This window comes from Gymnodraco acuticeps, unplaced genomic scaffold (genome assembly GCF_902827175.1).
Source record: "Gymnodraco acuticeps unplaced genomic scaffold, fGymAcu1.1, whole genome shotgun sequence".
Lineage (NCBI taxonomy): Eukaryota > Metazoa > Chordata > Actinopteri > Perciformes > Bathydraconidae > Gymnodraco > Gymnodraco acuticeps.
This window is the reverse complement of record NW_022990010.1, coordinates 2,038,191-2,057,167: the sequence shown is the minus strand read 5'-3', so window position 1 is coordinate 2,057,167 and position 18,977 is coordinate 2,038,191. Positions and strand designations below refer to the sequence as shown.

The following is an 18,977-nucleotide window of genomic DNA, read 5'->3' as shown; positions in this document are numbered from 1 at the left end:
TAGATTCATAGGCAGTCCTTTCAGCTGCGAATAGATCAAACAAATTAACTGACATTTTGTTTATTAGATTACATCACGTGTCTGACGCCATCAGACCCATCCAGAGAGTTAATCAAATCAGGAAGATCCAAGAAAGCTACGGCTGATCTTTTCTTTTTTATTCATTTTGGGGCTTTCGGTACAAAGCGTCTGTACTTTCTCACGGGTCATTGCTCACCTTTGAAGTTGAGCACTTGCCAGCTGTTTTGAGTGGCACTCACATTTGGTTCTTTGATGCGTCTAGGTAGTGTGGGAATTAGCATTTAACTCAGGAAAGCCTCTTCTCTTTTGAACTCAGCTTACATTGTCAGTGGATAGCTGACAGGGATTTTTACTTGGTTTCTTTTAGTTACTTTGGGTGTCAAGCACACGCTGTTTGCTTTTAATAACAATAAGATACATTTTATGATTTTGTTGGTACATTACAGGGTCCCTTATACAAATGAATCTAAGCTATTCAGGGACACTTTAAACTCTTTATGAAAATCTGGGAATTTGTCTTTAATAGATACTGTATGTGTCGATTTGATGGGCGCATTCCAGGGAAAAAACATGCAACAATTGAAGCTTATATCAGCTGATAAGTGATTTCTAACAACTTAATCAATTAGTGCCCGGAAATCAATGTTGCAAAGACATTAACAAAAGGCCTCACCATTTTTTGTACGTTGCTTCTCCTGTTTTGATGCATTTTGTGCATTTTATTTTATCTGGCTTTTCAAATGTTCAATATTTTATTGTTTACTATTCAGTTATAGTGTGATTTTATTCATATAGAGGTTTCCTGTGTTGGGTCTAGTCATAAATAAACTCTTATTCTGGGGACATATAAGCTGTAAAAACCGAAGATACACATATAAAACTTAACACTATATTAACCTATTGCCACTTTGATGTACTCTCAATAACACACTTTGATGTCACTGCTGTCATGTCTTTCCTTGGATTACTAATCACATTTCTAACAAATCTCACTAACGGGTGTTTCTTTGTCGTCTTTTCTTTGTGCTTCTGCAGTCACCAACCAAGTGGTACATGAAGCTTGTGCCCGTAAGTCAACTGATCAGTGCTTTGCTTTCATCTATGTATCCATAGCGACCGTCTCTGCCGCCCCTACCTCTCTGTGTCATGATTACAATCATTTTATCACGTTCACATCCACCTGTTACTTCACTGTTACATCAACACAGTGTCTCTCTGTTTTCCCCTGTTTGGATTATCAAGTTTTACCTTTTGCTGAATTCATGTAACTTACTGTACAGAAAAAATAGGAAAGAAATAGTTAAACTGTTTCATATGTCATTATTTCTGATTGAAATAAAGCAGTCAAGTGTGATTTAAATTGCAAATACATGATCCTTTAATCTCTACAGCCTCTTAACTATAGGTAATTGAAAGCTTACATTTATTGATATCCTTTCTATACAGACAATAGGAATTTGTGTATATGAACTCTAACATGCTTCCATGTATTTTCTAATGTGAATGTCCTTGTAAGTGGAACTAGACACCCTTGGAGAAGCAGTAAGAGGTCCAAAGGGATTAGCCAAGACATTTCTAATAATTTTATTAGAATTTCATCTCAGAGAGGGGATGTCTGGGAGCATTTGGCATTACATTGTTTCCGAAACCCTGTGGTAGCTCTTGCTTTACTCTTACATTGCCTCTCTTGCCTCTAACATTGTGTGTTTAAGTGGAACACTATATAATGTATACCATTGGGTAGCACTAACAGTTAATGTACATTTTGACTGTGCGGTTTGTAAATACTTCTTATTTAATTTGTTGAATTGAAAACGGGGAATAAGTATCTGGTATCATACCATTAGAGCTCACACAGATCACAATATCTTGACGGTCAGTGAAGCGCTCTTATTGTATTTGTAGAACTGATATGTTGCCACACCGTGTTTTACCCCTCTCAGTGGGCTCACTTTGGCTGTTTCTTTTCAACAAGTGAAACATTTCACTACAGGCTCCAGAACCATTCAATTACCTGCATACATGAGTACATCTAATGAAGCCTTAAGTGTTGCTGTTGGCGCACCATTAAACATGACCAGTTGTGCAGCTGTAGTTAATGATATGAATAAAGAAAAAGTAGGTACTACAGACGTAGGCATGTTAATGTTGCACAATGGTTTATAGGTATGTATCTTATTTTAATTTTAATTGTATGCAGGCCCGCTACAGGAAGGAGCCGTCCTCTACCCAGATGGTTCCCTGGATCCCCCCAGTGGACAACCTGCTGAAAGACAGCACAGACGGCTCGGCACTGGGCGCGCTGCTGCACTTCTACTGCCCTCAGCTGCTCCCATTGGACGGTAAAGAGCTTACAGTCAGTGTGGGCTGAAGGTGCATTTATCTGCAAGAATTTAAGAGCTACGTCGACCGCAAAAAAACAAATGCTACCTTTTTCCACCTTTCTGGCTCTAACAATGTTCCTGTCTACTAAAACTGAATAAATCGGTTTTCAGGGCACATTGCTCGTACATGCTGAAAAGCTTTATTTTCAAACCAGAAAAAATACTAGATTTATGTAATTTTGTCTCCTTCTTCTGAATGGTTAATCCAAAAGATCAAAGATCAGTCTAAAACTAAAGATAACACATAATCACATCACATTGCTAATGAAGTGTGTTGATAGTTGGCTAAACACACACACACATTCTACAAAACATAGCCACACACAGGCATTCAATTGAACTGAGAACATCACAGGAACAAAAGCTCAATCACTCAACACTGTTTAAATTGACTCCACCCACAGATTGATGACATGTAACCCCCTGTCATGATTGGCCAGTCACAAAGCAGTGTGCTTTGACCCCTCAGCAGTTCCTGACTATAAATGAACCTCAACATTGTATTTAACACACTGCATCCATCTCTGATCTTAAACAAAAGCCATCAGTACACTAAAAAACCACTTAGGTGTTATAAGCAGAGCCCAGTTAATCATAAAATCCATACCAACGTCACACTGACAGCTGATGGCTCCCTCTGCCCTCCCAGATGTGTGTCTGAAGGAGAACATGGCGCTAGCTGACCGGCTCTACAACCTGCAGCTCATACAGGACTTCTGCAAAGACAACCTAAACGGCTGCTGCCACTTCAGCCTGGAGGACATGCTCTACGCCTCCTCCTCCATCAAGGTAGGGCACAAACCTGGCTGCATGCAGCACCAGACTTACAATTGTATTTCCCCAAAAAAAGATTAAATATCACAATAATTTGCTGTCACTTCTGTATCACTCTGCTGACTGGGGCTTGATAGATTTGTCAGTAAGTATGTGACATACAAGATTATCCAATTTTCTCAGTTTGAGGTTACTTACCTAGTAACAGTATTTTAATTGTCTATATATGTACAGAAATCTATTTTAAGCTAGTTGTTTTTTTAGAAATTGGTTTTAGAAATTGAGCTAGATGATATTTAAAAGAGTTTCAGTTCTTAGTCCAAAATAGGGCACATGTCTTCAATACTATAATGTGATACTGCTCCTCTTTGTTGGTGTCCAAAGCTTCTCTCTGCAGAACACTTCTCCACTCTGAAATAGCTTTTACAGTTAGTGTGTAATCATTGTTGCATTCTTGGAGAAATGTCTGCCAAAATGTAAACTGCTGAGCTTCTGAAACGGAGCCTTTGAATATGCCAAATGTGTGCGTGCCAGCAGGAAGAACAAATGCCAATTTCAGTTAGTATATCTCAATCTAAAAGCAAATGGGATCTCATTTAAAAGCAAGTTATTTTTACTTTGAATCTGGAAGAAATGTCAGGTCTTGGTTGACATGTTTACAAAATAGCGAGACATCAAAATGTTGAATTATACACTACTTAAATTAATGAGTGTTTTCATAAACAGATGCAAATATTGATTATACGAATTCATTCATGAGTGTCTTGACGAAACTGATAAGAAAAACATACGTTGTGGTATCCAATGAGAGAATCAAGAGAAACAGGTGACTCTGTAGGCCAGTGTGGTGAGTCATCCTGTGGAAAACCAATTTGATCCTAACAATCCGTCTTTACCAACGCCTACCCTGGAGAGCTGCTCTTCCAACATGTCTGCCTGTGATATTTCCTCAAACACTCTCTCCTTTTCTTACTTGATTTCTTAGTTTCCGTCTCTAAGCTTGATCTGTCTTTATTTTACTACTGTGATTCATTCTGACTTCTTATGCTTTCTTTTAACAATAGCTTTTTGTAATTCTCTTCCTGTCTCTCATTGACTCACTCCGTTTCTTTCCTTTACCACTTCTTACTCACAGCTTACTCTCTCGCTCCGTAACCTCTTACCAAATACTAGTGTCATTAGAGAGTGGGACTAAACACATGCTACATTCATACTTTAATTTGTTTATGTTAAAGATCTGTGTTGGATCTAAAAATAACATTCTAGTTATGTTAACGAATGTATTTTTGTTGGCAGAAAACCTTTTCATATAATACCCGCAATTCCCACAATGCCCCAAAGCAGCCACTCTGCCACACAAGCGTAATCTGTCCAGTGGTTTGATGTAACTTACTGTCCATGCTGTGTGTTTGTCCCTGATGTGTCAGTCTCAGCGGTCTTTGCCAAAGAGCTGCATTAGCTAATGTCTCTGGATAACTTTTACTCTGCCTCAGCATGTCCTCTGATGGAGAACTGTTGTTCTCAGCACAGGCTGAAATGACATGCACTTTTTAGACTCTGGTAAAAAAAAAATATTTATTTATCTAAATAGTTATCACTGTAATAAACAGTATTTAATTTCATCTTACTACACAATATTTAATTTTAGAGTCTGTTCTTGTATATATCATATTCTATTTACGTGTATATAGACTTCTTGCACTATTCTTTTTTTGTTGTATTTTATTATATAAAAATATATGATATGCAGTTGCTCAGAAACATTAGCAGACATATTGATATTTGTACCAATATATATTTATACATCAGGGAAAAAACCCTATAAGGTTAACATGGCTGCACTCGCAGCAGCACACACGCATCGACTGAACACAAAGCATCAAAAAATAAATAATTGAATCGCGTGGACGAGCCAGCAGCAGTTTTCTGCTGACACTGATTTTATGAGGGTGAAGAAAAGAAATCCCAGCAGTCAGAGCAATTGCCTGAGAGCAGCAGTGCATCCAAAACTGCATACAGAACCAGTGAGATTCAGCCACCTTGACCCAGTTTCCAGGCAGTTACCCCCTCAGTAGCTGTACATTGTGGCCCGACACACTAATGCAGATCTTATTATAGAGATGGAGCCCAGACATTAGTGGGGAGGGGAGGTGAGAGAGGTGTTGATGGGGAAAAAAATGGAAGCAGGAGCCAAGAGGAGTGATGAGACACTTCTCCACGAGTCTGAAACGCTTAGACAGTGAGGTGTAAAAGAGAGAGAAAGAGGGACAGCATCTTCAGCAGCTTTAGTATGATTTTTGACATGCCCAACACTGAAGGATCAGATTTGATATAGATCAGAAGATTTCCATTTAGAATAAAGAACATAACAGTAATTGTAGAACCAAATGGGTTTTTGCAAATAAAACATACTATTCTATGTAAATAAGGGCGGCAACCCACTAATACATCCATTATCCTTGATTAATGTATCTATTTATTAATTAATTTGTTGTCTTTTTTAATGCTTATAGGTTTTAAGAGCCAACAAAAATACATTCAATTGTCTTGATTTTGTTTTGAAACCATGAAAAACAGCAACAAAGCCAAGCTAACCCAAGCTCTTTGTGCGAGATCCATGTGAGTAGACTTCAGGGTCTGTTGCTCTGAGAGTGAGATGAAAGTGGGTGAACAGTCTGGATCAGTAAAACAGGTTCAGTCCGCTTCATATTTAATTTGCCTTTATAAGAGACAAAAGACTGGCCTGCAGTACCCAACCCCCAAAGCCTTACCAAACATCACTTAGGGCTTCTCTTTCCTAATGGACACCAGGCTAGTAAATCATGCCAACCCATTCCCATTTACTGGCTCTTTAATTCATTCACACCACATCTCAAATACCATCTGTGGATCTAAGAAGGAGAAATGAAATCCACCAGCTTTGGGCTTTCTTCTGTGTTTTCTCCTTCTTAACCAAGGAGAGGTTTGTAGGTCGCCCTCAGGAAGGCAATTAACACACTTCATGTATTTCATATCCTCTTGCGTTTAAGTCTGACTGTTATAAGCAGCAATGTTATAAGCAATGCTAACATTGCTGTACAAACCAGATAAGTCTATAAAAAGATGTAACCATATACACAGACTGGTTTCTCAGTATGATTTACAAAAACTGTATTGTGTTCATTTCCGTCATTAGTTGACAAAGTGATTTGCAGTACCGGTAAGTGTTGCCTCAGGATAAGCCCTAGATTATGGACCAGCATTAAAAAGAGTGGAAGGATTGTGTGTAACCAATCGTTGTTTTCAGTGTCATTATATCATCCCATTCCGTCTCGTGTCTGCGTGTGGCCACTTTTAGAAGTGTTAAAGTTAATTTCTCTTCAGATGTTTTTCCTACTTTTAGAAATATGTTTTATAGGCAACTTGAGGGCACACTGATAAAGTTGTTTGGTACATTCAGAAAGTGGGTTCTGTAAACTGATCGTGCCTGGCTGCAGGTCCTTTCATTTTCCTCTTGCCCAATGACTGTTTACATAAATGTCAAATGAACACTCAGTGTTGTCCAAGCACATATGAAATTAATTAATAATAATTCATGGATATGTAATTTTTAAGCAGTTTGAATGCATTTGTATGCAGGAAAACCCAGAAGACATTGCTCTTTAATGAGTGTTATGTATGCATGTGTTGTGTATGGACTGTTCATGCCCATCCCTGTACAGCGGATTAGATCCCTCCACCCCCACATGCCTCAACCCTGAGCTCTCTTCTACTAATCACCAATCAGGTTCCTGTTTTCTGCCTGAGAGTGACACACTCTGACACGCCAATCTCCAAACCAGACAGACTTGGCAACAGTGCAGACTTGGCAGAGGTAGTAATGCCAGTCAACAGGGAGATAGGCGTAGTGGTGGTCCGCCGTTTAGTTGTGTGTGGATCTGTGTGAGTGTGTGTGTGACCGCTGACTGGTGGTATTAAACGATAGCACTCACACCTGGTGTATCAGTAGTAGTGAGAGGGGCAGATGGGAAGAGAAGTCAGACGGGGCTTCGCCACAGATTACAGCTGAGTGGGCGATAGGGAAATATTTCTTTCTTCTTTTTTTCTACCTGGGTCTTTTTTTCTATCCGTCCTTGAGGAATGCTTTACATGCTGAGCACACCTAAAGGTAAACTGCTTCGGTATTTGTCTAGCCATGTGTTAGTGATTCTATGCTTAAGAACAATTTATAGTCATAACAGTTTGGCTAAAAGAAAGGGAAATATAACTCAAATCATAGGTAGTTACTCTTGTCGTTGTACTTGTATAATGACAATACATGATTATTTTCTATTCTAGAAAATGATGATAGAGAAATTAACTGATTGATGAGAGATTAAAATGTGTTATGTTTCTGCTCTACTTTATTCATTTTGGTAACCATTTTGTCAGAGCGAAACACGTTTTCACACGTTTGCAACTCTGCTATCTAGCATGTGAGAAAACAATGAAAACTGCTAAAATGCTGCAGTAAAACCCAAGGGTACCAATGCTGCTGGCGTTAATTGACTTTGCCCCTCCTGGTGTGCTTCTGGGCTGCAGTGGAGGGGCAAAAGGAGTGTATGTATGATGTGTGTGTGAGAGCTTGGAGACTGAAATGTTGTTGATGAGGACAATCATGTATCTTTAGAGCTGAGCGGTGCAGCATGTCTTTGTCTGGAGACCATGTTCTGAGGGTGGGGAGGGGCGTGTTCCTGAAGGTCGCCCCCGCTTTACTGCACTCGTTTTGCATATCGTGAGCACGTGTGCATTTGTTAGTGAGTGCTCCCATGTTCACTTCAATAGACACTGAGTTGCTGCAATAATTAATAATATTAATTTCCTAGAGAGGTCAAAGAAGATCTGTTTGACCTGGATTCAGTTAACAGTGAACAATAACTTGTTTCTGATTGCAAAGATTGACACTACATTTAAAATGTGTTTAAAACATTTCATTTCCCTCAAAATCTAGACTTAATATGTCAACAAAAATAGAAATCAGGTTGAACCATTGGTGTTTTTACATGTTGTGCCTATTAAAGACTACATATTTTGGCTTTGTTATAAAGTGCAGATAAAGTTGAATAGATTTTCAAAGTCCACACATTTTACGATTGTTACAAAGAAATAAAACAACAGTAGGTGTGGGAAAATATTATACTGAGAGAAAGTAATTTGTAAAATGAAAATGTTTTGCAGTGCAGTGTCCTCAAGCAGCTTGACCTCCCACTGTATGTTGACCTGATTGAGACATGGACACGGCCAGACACTGTGGCAAAGGTCCCTCTAACATTTCTTACCCGATCCAATTCATGCTGGCTGGTGGATCGCATGCTGGTGATTCAGAGCGGGAAAAAATAGCTGACCTCTATTTAAAAAATGAGGTTAATGCCTTAATCACTCCTCTGTACTAGCACAGTGCTGTTGACAGATTAGCTTGTCTGGAAAAGTGATGTTGTTGGGTTCACTAGCTTCAGTGAAAGCCATTTTCTTTATGTTTATTCAGTTTTTTGGAACAGGTCTTTTTTTGAAATGATGATAAATATAGATCCCTTCTAAATGACTCCACTGCAGGTAGAACTATGTGGCATCTCTACATTTAAAGGATACTCTGTCACATGGAACAAGATTGGTGAAATACATAAACTGGAGGATACAAGTAATACTCATTAACTCTGGTTCTTTGTAAGTGTAAACAGAGACACCTGCAGGGGAGATGGGTACAATGCAGTTTAACGGCTGTTGTATTGTGGGAAAGTGACAACCGGACACATACCAAAATGTAACTGAAACTCGTGATTTTAATGTTAGTCTCGTTTGATTTTTTTTCCACAGAATAACTATCTGGTGTTCATGGCAGAGCTGTTTCAATTGTTTGAGGTGGTCAAGCCGTCTTTTGTGAAACCAAGAATGCTGGAGCATGAAGGCACAGGCAAGTCTTAAGTCTCTAAGTTCTGACTTTAAAAGCAATAGCAGCTTTATTGTCATTTGTAGAAAGAAGTATTGGTATATGCTTGGTATGTGCTTTATATTTTTAAAGCAAAATGTGTTACATCATCATTTGTCTCTGTTGTGTGACCACAGACCCCTCATCCTTGTTGAAGAACATTTCAGCCATACCCATCTCCAAGGCAACCAAGAAGAGCTTCATGGAAAGACCCCCGAGTCCGGAAAGACCCAGGTATGCTAGTCTGATCTATAACACGTGAAATGTTGTTCATATGAGACTTTGTGCTTGTTGGCTAGTAGTTTACACAGGTTGTTGGCAGGTGTGATTATATGGGACTTGTGAAGCAATCGCTATCTGGACAAATTAAAGCTTAAAACAGATATTTTACACATTTGTAATTTGTTCTCTCTCATTCTCTAGTTTACCCCTCCGACCTCAGCCTCGAAACTCAGGTGATTGTATTAATGTATTCATATACTTCTTTTGTACTTATTTAGCTAATTGTGATTACTTTGAGGTACAACAACCTGTGTTTTAACTCTTACTCTGCTTCTTGCGTCATCCAGGAGAGATCAAAAGGTCAACCTCTATGTCCTTTGTCGATGGAAACCTCGGCACCTGGCCAAAAGAAAAAAGGTCAGTTATATTGCTGTACGTTTTATTGGCTGCTCATTTGAAAAAAAAACATCTGTATATTTATTTTGGTTTCTTTTTTTGTTTTACTCTTAAGGTCTGGTCCTTATGGAGTGTCATTTGACATCCCCTTTGACAAAGAGGACTCTGCGTCCGGCTCCATGCATGGGATGGTCCGGTCCGTCAGCACTGATGACGGTTCTGGTTTCAAAGTCCACCACATGCCCCGTGGAATGAAGCGTAACCTGTCCTTCCAGCCTGTGAACGGTCAGAGTGTGGGCATCGATGAGGAGGGCTGCCCAGACAGCCTGGCTGGTGAGGAGCCCAGCAGACGAGCATACCCCAACGGACATGGAAGTGTCATGGCAACAACTCCCTCCATTGAGGAAGCCCTTCAGATTATCCACAGCCCGAGCAGACCCCCAGCGGAGGGGGTCAACAGCGGCTTCTTCCTGCACTCCCCACAAGGGGCTGGTGTTGGTGTCTTGGAGCCAGTGTCAGAGTTGGACTCCAAAGGGTCTCTGAGCATCACAGACACTATAGAGGTGGACACAGGCATCCATATCCGAACAGAGGACATGCTGGATGAGGACTCCTCTCTGAAAGACTGCTCTGTAAACATGGACCTGGATATGGACACGCCAAGCCCCTGCCCGAGCAATCGGAGCAAATCCCCCTCAGGATTTAGGTTGACCAGCTTTGCAGATCAGAAGAAGAAGAAGCCTACTCCATCATTGCCAGACTCAGGGAGGTGCAGCAGCAGCTCACTCAAGACCACTCCTGAGGGCTCTGAGTTTGGCCTTCCGTTATCCGTCTCCTGGGCCCCGACCCCCGAGCACAGCCCCATCCGTCAACAAACCCCATCCCCCCTCACTGCTAAAACATCGCCCACACCTGTACAACTGCCAGCAAATGACCCTGCTCAGGTCATGGCTACGGAGATGGTACAGCTGAGGATGAGGCTGGAGGAGAAACGCAAAGCCATCGAAGCACAGAAGAAGAAAGTAGAAGCTGCTTTTACAAGGCATCGACAAAAGGTTGGTCACTCTGCGTTTCTCACTGTGGTCAAGAGAAAGGGAGACGGGGCGGCAAGTGGGGAGGAAGGAGGGAAAATTGAGGCAGCAAGCACAAGTCCTACCTTTACACTTGGGAGGAGCAAAGCAGACACACCTGATGGTGCAGAGCAAAGCAGCACGGCCTCCTGTTGGACAACGTCACCGTGTGCAGGAGAGGAAGGTGGTCAGGGCCAGGCTCAGCTAACAGAGGGAGATCTCTCAGAGTACACACGTTCCATTGACAAACTCAACCATTCACTAGCCTTCCTTCAGACCGAGATGCAGCGACTGGCTCAGCAGCAGGAAGTGATCATGGCCATGAGGGAGAAACAACACCAGCAGCAGGCTTGGGTCATCCCTCCTTCATACGCAAACCCATCACCACAAAAACAGAGTCGAGCCGTTACCCGATCCTCAGGACCCCCTTCTCCTGCCGACTCTCCTCATTCTACTCACCGCTCTCCAACCAGCATTAAACGCAAATCTGCTTCCTTCCACTCACGTACTCCTCGCAACCCTCGGCCCAACGAGCTAAAGCTTGCCCCTTATAATCGAGTCCTAACTGCCCCACAATCTGTCGACAGCATCCCCAGGCTACGGCGGTTTTCTCCCTCCCAGCCCTTGGCATATGCCATGGCTTACTTGGGTGAGAAACCAGCAACAGCCAATCCAGATACAATAGATGGAGATAAAAACAAGGAGACAGAGTCACTCCTTTCCCCAGAGAGGGAGAGTGCCAGTATATGTGTAGCTAATTCAGCGCCCAGCTCCCCAAACCTCAAGCTCAAAGGAGAACCAACCGAAGCAGATTCAGTTCTGAAACCTCTCATAGAGTCATCAGTCCCTGAGGTTCTGGCCCATCCTGTGGTAGAGACGTTCACAGTGACACCTTCAGAGATCCCTCCCCAGCCAGAAGACCCAGGCCAAGTGAAGAGCAGCTTGATAGAGGTTCCTCTGTCGGTCGTGAAGCCACTGGAAGATTTGACACTTGATGATGATCTGGAGATGCAGCTGGGGGAGGAGGACGGCCCTGATCACGAACAGAAGATATCTCGTGGTTTCTTCTTCAAGGTACGCAGATGATACAAAAGAATGTCTCCAATGTGTGTCACCAATAGAAATGATGAAAAACATAGTATACAGAGTCCATGTAGAAACTATCCAGGACCATTCAAGGCCATCAAAAAGCAATGCTGCAGTTCTGGGTTAAACACAATTACATTTGAACCTGAGGCAGCCATGTTTGGTGTTTATCATTGTTTCTAACACAACAAGATGATGAATGATTCAGGAACCATGTCTGCTGAGAAAAGCATCATCTTCCTATTAATGGGTTGGAAGATGGCTTGCTAGCTGCAGTCTGTGTTTCGATGTAGGTCATAAAACTGGGGCTGTTGTGAATAATTCAGGCACAGCTGTGGGTAAAGAAGGGTTAAATAGATGGTGGCTGCTGGGGGATGAGCGAAGGATGTTCACATGAAAACAAAATCAATTTATACTAATTAGCAGCCTAATATGACTATCTTGAGAACAATACATTATACAAATGACGTGAAGAATAACAGAATAAAAACAATTTGCATAATAACGGTTCACATTTAAATTCAATAAGAATACCGATGAATGTACCTTTCCAACTCAGTCTCATCCCATAACAAAAAGGAGAGTGGAGCTTTCACAGTAACAGTTTGAATTACATCATTCATTATAAAAACTGTAGATGGTGTGAAGTGACTGACTTTGCTTCCTTCACGTCTCAGGCGGATGGTGTGGCCGAGGAGGACATGGCTCAGAAGAGGGCTGCACTGTTGGAGAAAAGGATGAGGAGGGAGAAGGAGAGCCAGCAGAGGAAGATGCAGCTGGAGGCTGAGGTGGAGCAGAAGAAGGAGGAAGCTCGGTATGTCGACACATGATCTGGAAAATAAGTCCATACGCATTTTCAGAATAGAGCACAGCACTGTGTCAACAATATTTAACAGGCAGTTTGGTGTGTCAATGTTTTAAACTGTTTTCAATCCTGTCTACTTCCTGCCTTTGTTTACTTTCTTTTCCCTTTATGGTTGTAAATAAATCTCTATATCACTGTCCAAAAAAGAATAGGCAAGTTAGTTTTCATCAGAAAGTAAGGAAAGTGTGACTGCATTGCCAAATGTTTTTATGTATTTTATAAAAGGAAAAATGTAGAATGTATAACTTGGTTGATATTGTATTTCTTTTTAGAATCCTAAATCATGATTGACTCATAGTTAACAGAAAACCCCTGAAAGTATTTCTCTGCATTGACCCATCCCTCTGTTCTGTGCAGACTGAAAGCAGAAGAGGAGCGCATGAGGAAGGAGGAAGAGAAGGTCAGGAGGGAGTTCATCAAACAGGAGTATCTCAGGAGGAAGCAGCTGAAACTGATGGAGGACATGGACACTGTCATCAAACCTCGACCAGTGGGAGGGGCCAAGCAGAGGCGGGGTCGTCCAAAGTCTATCCATCGCGAAAGCATGGACTCCCCCAAAACCCCTGTCAGAGCTGCCACAGGTAACCATGGAGACGACCCCCACTCAGAGGGTCGTGGTCATCCCATCTGTCGAATCTGTGTCCTGCTGCCACTGTGCTTTGAGCCACTTGAGAAATATGTTTTAATCACAATCATCTCCTATGTATATTTTTTTATTTTCCATAACTAAATAAAAAAAAATATATATCTTATTTGGTCTAGTTCAGATTTCAAATGAGTTAATTTTGATATTTCCAATATTATTGGCAATTTGTATTGTATTGTAAGACAACAAACCCAAAATGATACAGTAGGACGAACATGTTGAGCTTAAACATAATGAAACTGAAGGAGCAATGCAATAATATTGTATGTTTATAAGTTTGTATGGGTCAAATAAAAATAATGAATGATATACTGTATAATAATACAGAGTAATGTGTTACAGGGTATGACCATGTGAATATTGTGTGTATTACTGGCTGTTAGAGTACATTTTTTTTATAACACTGAGATTGCATTGCTCTGCAACAGGGTTTGGCAGAAAACCCAGTGGACAGCGGGCTGGTTGTGTTGCTGTTGTGTTTCTCATTGTGTCTGTGTAACCGTGTCATGCTGTGTCACATCTCGCCTCACATCCAGGTTCACGCCAACGTGTCTTTTCAGTCTCTAGCTTGTCCCTGGCTTCCCTCAACCTGGGAGACAGCGACAGTGTTCACTCTGAGAAGAGGTTGCCAAGGTGAGATGCTTTTACAACTCTATACTCTAGCTGATGAAGTAACATACGTAAAATGCAATACAAATATTTGTAATAATTTGGTCCCTACTATTATTATAGTATAGTATTATAACCGTTAACTTAAACCTTGATGTTTTGAAGATCTTTTTTTAAATATGTCATACGTTTGGATTCATAACTCTGATTCATTCAGTTAGGTGAAAACCTACGTATGTGCATTCATGCCAGCTTGTTCTTTGCTGTATGATCAAAAATATGAAAATCGGCAGTCCTAAAACAAAATAAAGGACTTTGGCACCCTGCTTTTATTAGAAATAATTAGAAATGTCAATCTGGTTTACCTAATTTAAGAATTACAGTTACTTAGCAACTTTGGAGGAACAGTAAATGCTCACTAATTATACAGGGCTGACATATGGAACTGCAATGCCCTGAACATTTGACTTTGTAGTCATTTTTAAACATCATTATGTAATCATCCTTCATGTGCAGTAAAGGTGATTGTTCAGATTTTTCTGTGTTTTGAAAGCCAAGCTCTTCACTAACTCCAGTTCTCAGGACTAACATGTTTCCTGTATTCTTCTATCTTCCTTCTTTAAAACTTTCTTTCCTGCTGTTTCACACACATCAGAAGTGCTAGCTTAGCATCTGGTGGTCTCTTCTACAATCTGAATTCTCCTAAACTGAGAAGGAGAAGGTTAGTCTCTGCTTAGCGGTTAAACCTTTAGCCTCTTCACGCTGCCCTGAGCCCAATCCTGCACTAAAACCCTTTCCACACCCTGGGTTTTATAATGGATTGATAGAGCACTTGAAGAAAAATCAACTTATTCCCTCATGATTCACTTCAGCCCTTTTAGCTGCATCGCCACCACAAAATCACTTGTCTTTCTCACTTACGTTTCTGCTGTACCTTCCTCACCAATGTCCACTCCCGCTCTGGCTTTTTCACACCTATAAAAACATTAAAGTAAATGTTTTAGTTTGGTTCAGAGCTCAAGACCAATTCTATGGAACACACTCTGGAGAAAATGCAGTTGCAATCCAGAAAAAGAGCAAGTAAATGCCTTGTGTTGCACTATAATTGATTGACCTTCACTGCACCAGACTGCTTCACATCACTGCACTCCCTGCCTGTGCTTGCACGCTTTGCTACTAGTTAGGCTGGAATAGTACAAATAAATCCCTCTACAGTAAAGGATAAATATATACCAACATAATGTCGACAGCGAGGTAAAATCACACCAACTGCTGCTATAGGATTTGTTTTTAGAGATGCCACCTTGTGTAGTAGTACCGTAGTCTCCTGCCTTCCCTACAGTATACTCAGCAACCATGCAGAAAGGTAATCTGACACTGCTTGTATACGTGTGTGTGCTTTAGGCCAGACTCTGCAGATGGCTTCCTGTCCCCGAGCCGCTCCAGCAGCAGGAATGGAGAAAAGGACTGGGAGAACGGATCCACAACCTCCTCTGTCATATCCAACGCAGAGTACACTGGTAGGAAAACTTCGGACATATCTTCTGTAGCATTGGTTGTAAGATGTTAAAACTAGCAGACTAAACAGCTAAACTGTATATATGTCATTGTATGTTTTAAACACATTAAAGTTCATATTAACATGAGATAATGATATGAAATAATATCATAAACATATTTTTACTTTTTTGGATCTTACAATGCAGCTAATATTGAACGTACAGGGTAGTGTGGGTAATCTGTTAAGAGGCACAAAGAGTATGATTAAGTAGCGTTGTGCTTTTTTAATATTGTCATTTGTATTTTACCAAAGTTAAGTCATCCTCTCGTATCGCTCAATAGATCTTTAAAACATGAATGCCTCTAATAACACATGGATATGTAACCAGTAGCAATCTTCATACATGATTTATCAAGAGAAAAAGGAGGAGAATAGGAAGGGAACATCTTTTTTTGGACATAGCTAGAGTAGTTGCCATGACAACAGTCCCATCTAGACGTTCTCTCTTCTCATTCAGGACCGAAGCTGTACAAGGAGCCCAGTGCCAAATCTAACAAGCACATCATCCAGAACGCTCTGGCCCACTGCTGCCTCGCAGGCAAGGTTAATGAGGGCCAAAAGAACAAGATCCTGGAGGTAACGGCACGGAGCGTTTGATTTATTGTTATTTACACTTGCAGGGGTCGGGTGTCCTAAATATGCACGCCACATACAACTTTGTGGATTAAAATGTTAAGTGGGACCTTTTTATCTCTGCCTATTTCCATTTCTATTTTGTACTTGTATAAAAGAAAAGTATACACTTCTCACAAAAGGTGTTTCACAATAAAAGCCCCTCAATGAAGAAAAAGCTTTTAATTCTGCAGGACATATAATGAACTGTTTCTTAACATTGATCGGCAAAGGAGGAAAGGCTGGAATTATTTTGTTGATGAAAGAGAAATACATTTAGAGGAAAATTAAGTTTAAGGTTAAGGTTTTTTCTATAACCAGGAAACAGTACAAATTCAAACAAATACATCAAGTTATATTAAGTTAACTATTCTTCCATCACAGTGACATTCAACACATTGTATGGCTAGTCCACCTAGGGAAATGGACATACAAATATAGGGTTGCTTTCCTTCAGTATACATGAACTAATGAGCTTTTTCCCCTGACATTAACAGGAAATGGAGAAATCCGAGGCCAGCAACTTCTTGGTTTTGTTCCGAGATGGCGGCTGTCAGTTTCGCTCTCTCTACATTTGCTGCCCCGAGATGGAGGAGATCAACAAGCTGACAGGTATCGGCCCCAAGAGCATCACCCGTAAGATGATCGACGGCCTCTACAAGTACAACTCGGACAAGAAGCAGTTCAGTCAGATTCCAGCTAAGACCATGTCAGCCAGCGTGGACGCGGTCACCATCCACAGCCATCTCTGGCACACCAAGAAGCCCGCCACCCCTAAAAAAGTAGTGCCTGTCCAGTCCTAATGGAACTTGATACCCCAGACTTCACCATTACCCCCTCAAATGGAACATACCCATTTCAATTTGCACTTCACTGTAAATATCCATGAAGATTCAAGCACCTGCAATGCCAGTTAGATGAATGCATACTTGTCTTATTAATGTGTGTTTGTTTTATCCTCTTATTGCATTCCTGTCCTTGTCTTTACTACTTACTATGGACTGGACATGATAGGACTCAAAGATTATGAACAGCTGGAATGTATGCCACCTTTTAAGAATGATGTAAATGCTTATCACAGCTGTGTTTTTAGAGATTTTACATGTTTAAGTCTAATTATGAAGGCATGTGTGAGTGTTGTTTTTCCTATGTGCCAAAAGTCAAAAAAGAGACGGTATGAATGCCAGGACATTTTAACGAAGCACTGAATGTTTTGAATTCATGTACAGATTGATTTATGTTGTGCATTATCCTGTTGTGGGGCCTTATACGCGTTTGTTTGAGCGGGGGAGCGCAATGAGGTGTTTGCGAGACAGCGTATACAGAGGCTTTTTTGTATTTGGAAGAACACTTTTTGTCATCTCTGTAGGTTGAACAGTTTGTATATTAAGGTACGTTAAATTACAAAGGGCCAAAAAATGAATTGCATACAGCTAGTAATAGCAACACAGTTAATGTGTGTTCAACTCAACAAAGCGAAGCGGTTTCAGCTTTTTTCAAACCCCTTTTTAAGAAAGTGATTTTAAACAATGCAGGAAGTTACTTTAGATCACTGGTTCTCAACCTGTGTGTAGGGACACATGCAGACAATTTAACGTATGATGTGTGTATATTTCTTATATACAAATATGCTGTCATGTTTGTATTATTCTTTCTCAAAATATACAGTAGTAGTTGCAACTTCAAGACGTATTCAATCAAGTCAAATTGATGGACAGTGAAAAGTCAGCATTGCGTCAGCCACAAAAGGCAGAGAACCAGTGTTTGAGATCACTTTGCTGCTGTTTCAGAGCACATTGTGAACAAATTAAACTCTTCAGTATTATTTATATTCTATTTTGAAATGCTGCCTAATGCACCATGTAGGATCTTTGTAGTATATTATGTTGTACAATTAAACTTTCACCCACTGATATCAGGAATATGACTCAATGTCAGATCATAATGACACCTACAGTAAGGTTTTTCTCTTCACAGCAATATCAGGATTTCAAATAAAAAATGTACTATTACTTTGTTTTCAACATTATTACATTCTTCAGATTCACAACTATCCTAACAAAGTCTACACTTATGTTACTCTTAGGCACTTTTGGTAAAGGTATCCACCAAACACAAAATGTAATAAAGATTTACATTTTCAAATTCACAAAAAGAAATCAATTGCTCTGTTATTAAAAGAAAAAGACATCACAGCAATGTTTGCCTGATTAATGAACATGGCCAAACTTTTATTATGATTGTCATTTTCAACACCTTTATTCATGTTTGCTCTAAATTCAGAAATGTGTGTTGACCCAAACTACGCATTAGGTGATTGTCGATGTTGCATACATGTAACATGTCCTAAAATGGCCAGATATATAGTCATTTTATTAGATTTCAAAGATTAAATTAGCAAAGGCAGAATAAGTGAGATCCTTGTTGCTGCATACGGGTATGGAAAAATGGAATCTGCTGACAGGGTGCTTTGTTTATGACTGAAGGGATATTATGACCAAAACAGAGCATGTAGATGTCATTGAAAATGTAATCTATTACGGAGTGTTTCCCTGTTGTTTAATCGAAGGATTTATCCACAGAAGCTCTGTCCACCAGGATGAATGGTTATTTAAACTGTAATGATATTGTACAGTATGTTCCTTTGAAAGTGTACCAATTTAGGATGAATTTGTTTGTTTGTCAGACGCTGTGCTGTCATTCAACTTTTTGCTGAAATTGAAGTTGAATTTTTGCTTAGTTTTTGTCTTTTTTTGGCATTCAATAAAACTAAGCATGGTCTCAGCA

General features: G+C 40.3%; 1 protein-coding gene across 4 annotated transcripts in view; it reads left to right on the top strand.

Annotated features, from left to right (window-relative positions):
* camsap2a (calmodulin regulated spectrin-associated protein family, member 2a) overlaps positions 1-18,977 on the top strand; it is a 42,282-nt gene extending 23,305 nt beyond the window's left edge. The window contains exons 5-18 of one of the 4 annotated variants that reach the window (XM_034213110.1): positions 1,057-1,089; positions 2,222-2,363; positions 3,055-3,194; positions 9,012-9,108; positions 9,261-9,357; positions 9,547-9,578; positions 9,693-9,762; positions 9,857-11,885; positions 12,575-12,711; positions 13,120-13,343; positions 13,969-14,041; positions 15,422-15,537; positions 16,036-16,154; positions 16,688-18,977. In XM_034213110.1, coding sequence (XP_034069001.1) covers positions 1,057-1,089; positions 2,222-2,363; positions 3,055-3,194; positions 9,012-9,108; positions 9,261-9,357; positions 9,547-9,578; positions 9,693-9,762; positions 9,857-11,885; positions 12,575-12,711; positions 13,120-13,343; positions 13,969-14,041; positions 15,422-15,537; positions 16,036-16,154; positions 16,688-16,993 — 3,615 coding nt within the window. In that variant the 3' untranslated portion in view covers positions 16,994-18,977. Of the gene's footprint in view, positions 1-1,056; positions 1,090-2,221; positions 2,364-3,054; positions 3,195-9,011; positions 9,109-9,260; positions 9,358-9,546; positions 9,579-9,692; positions 9,763-9,856; positions 11,886-12,574; positions 12,712-13,119; positions 13,344-13,944; positions 14,042-15,421; positions 15,538-16,035; positions 16,155-16,687 lie in introns of all 4 variants that reach the window. The other 3 variants (XM_034213109.1, XM_034213112.1, XM_034213111.1) reach the window with 3 other exon arrangements.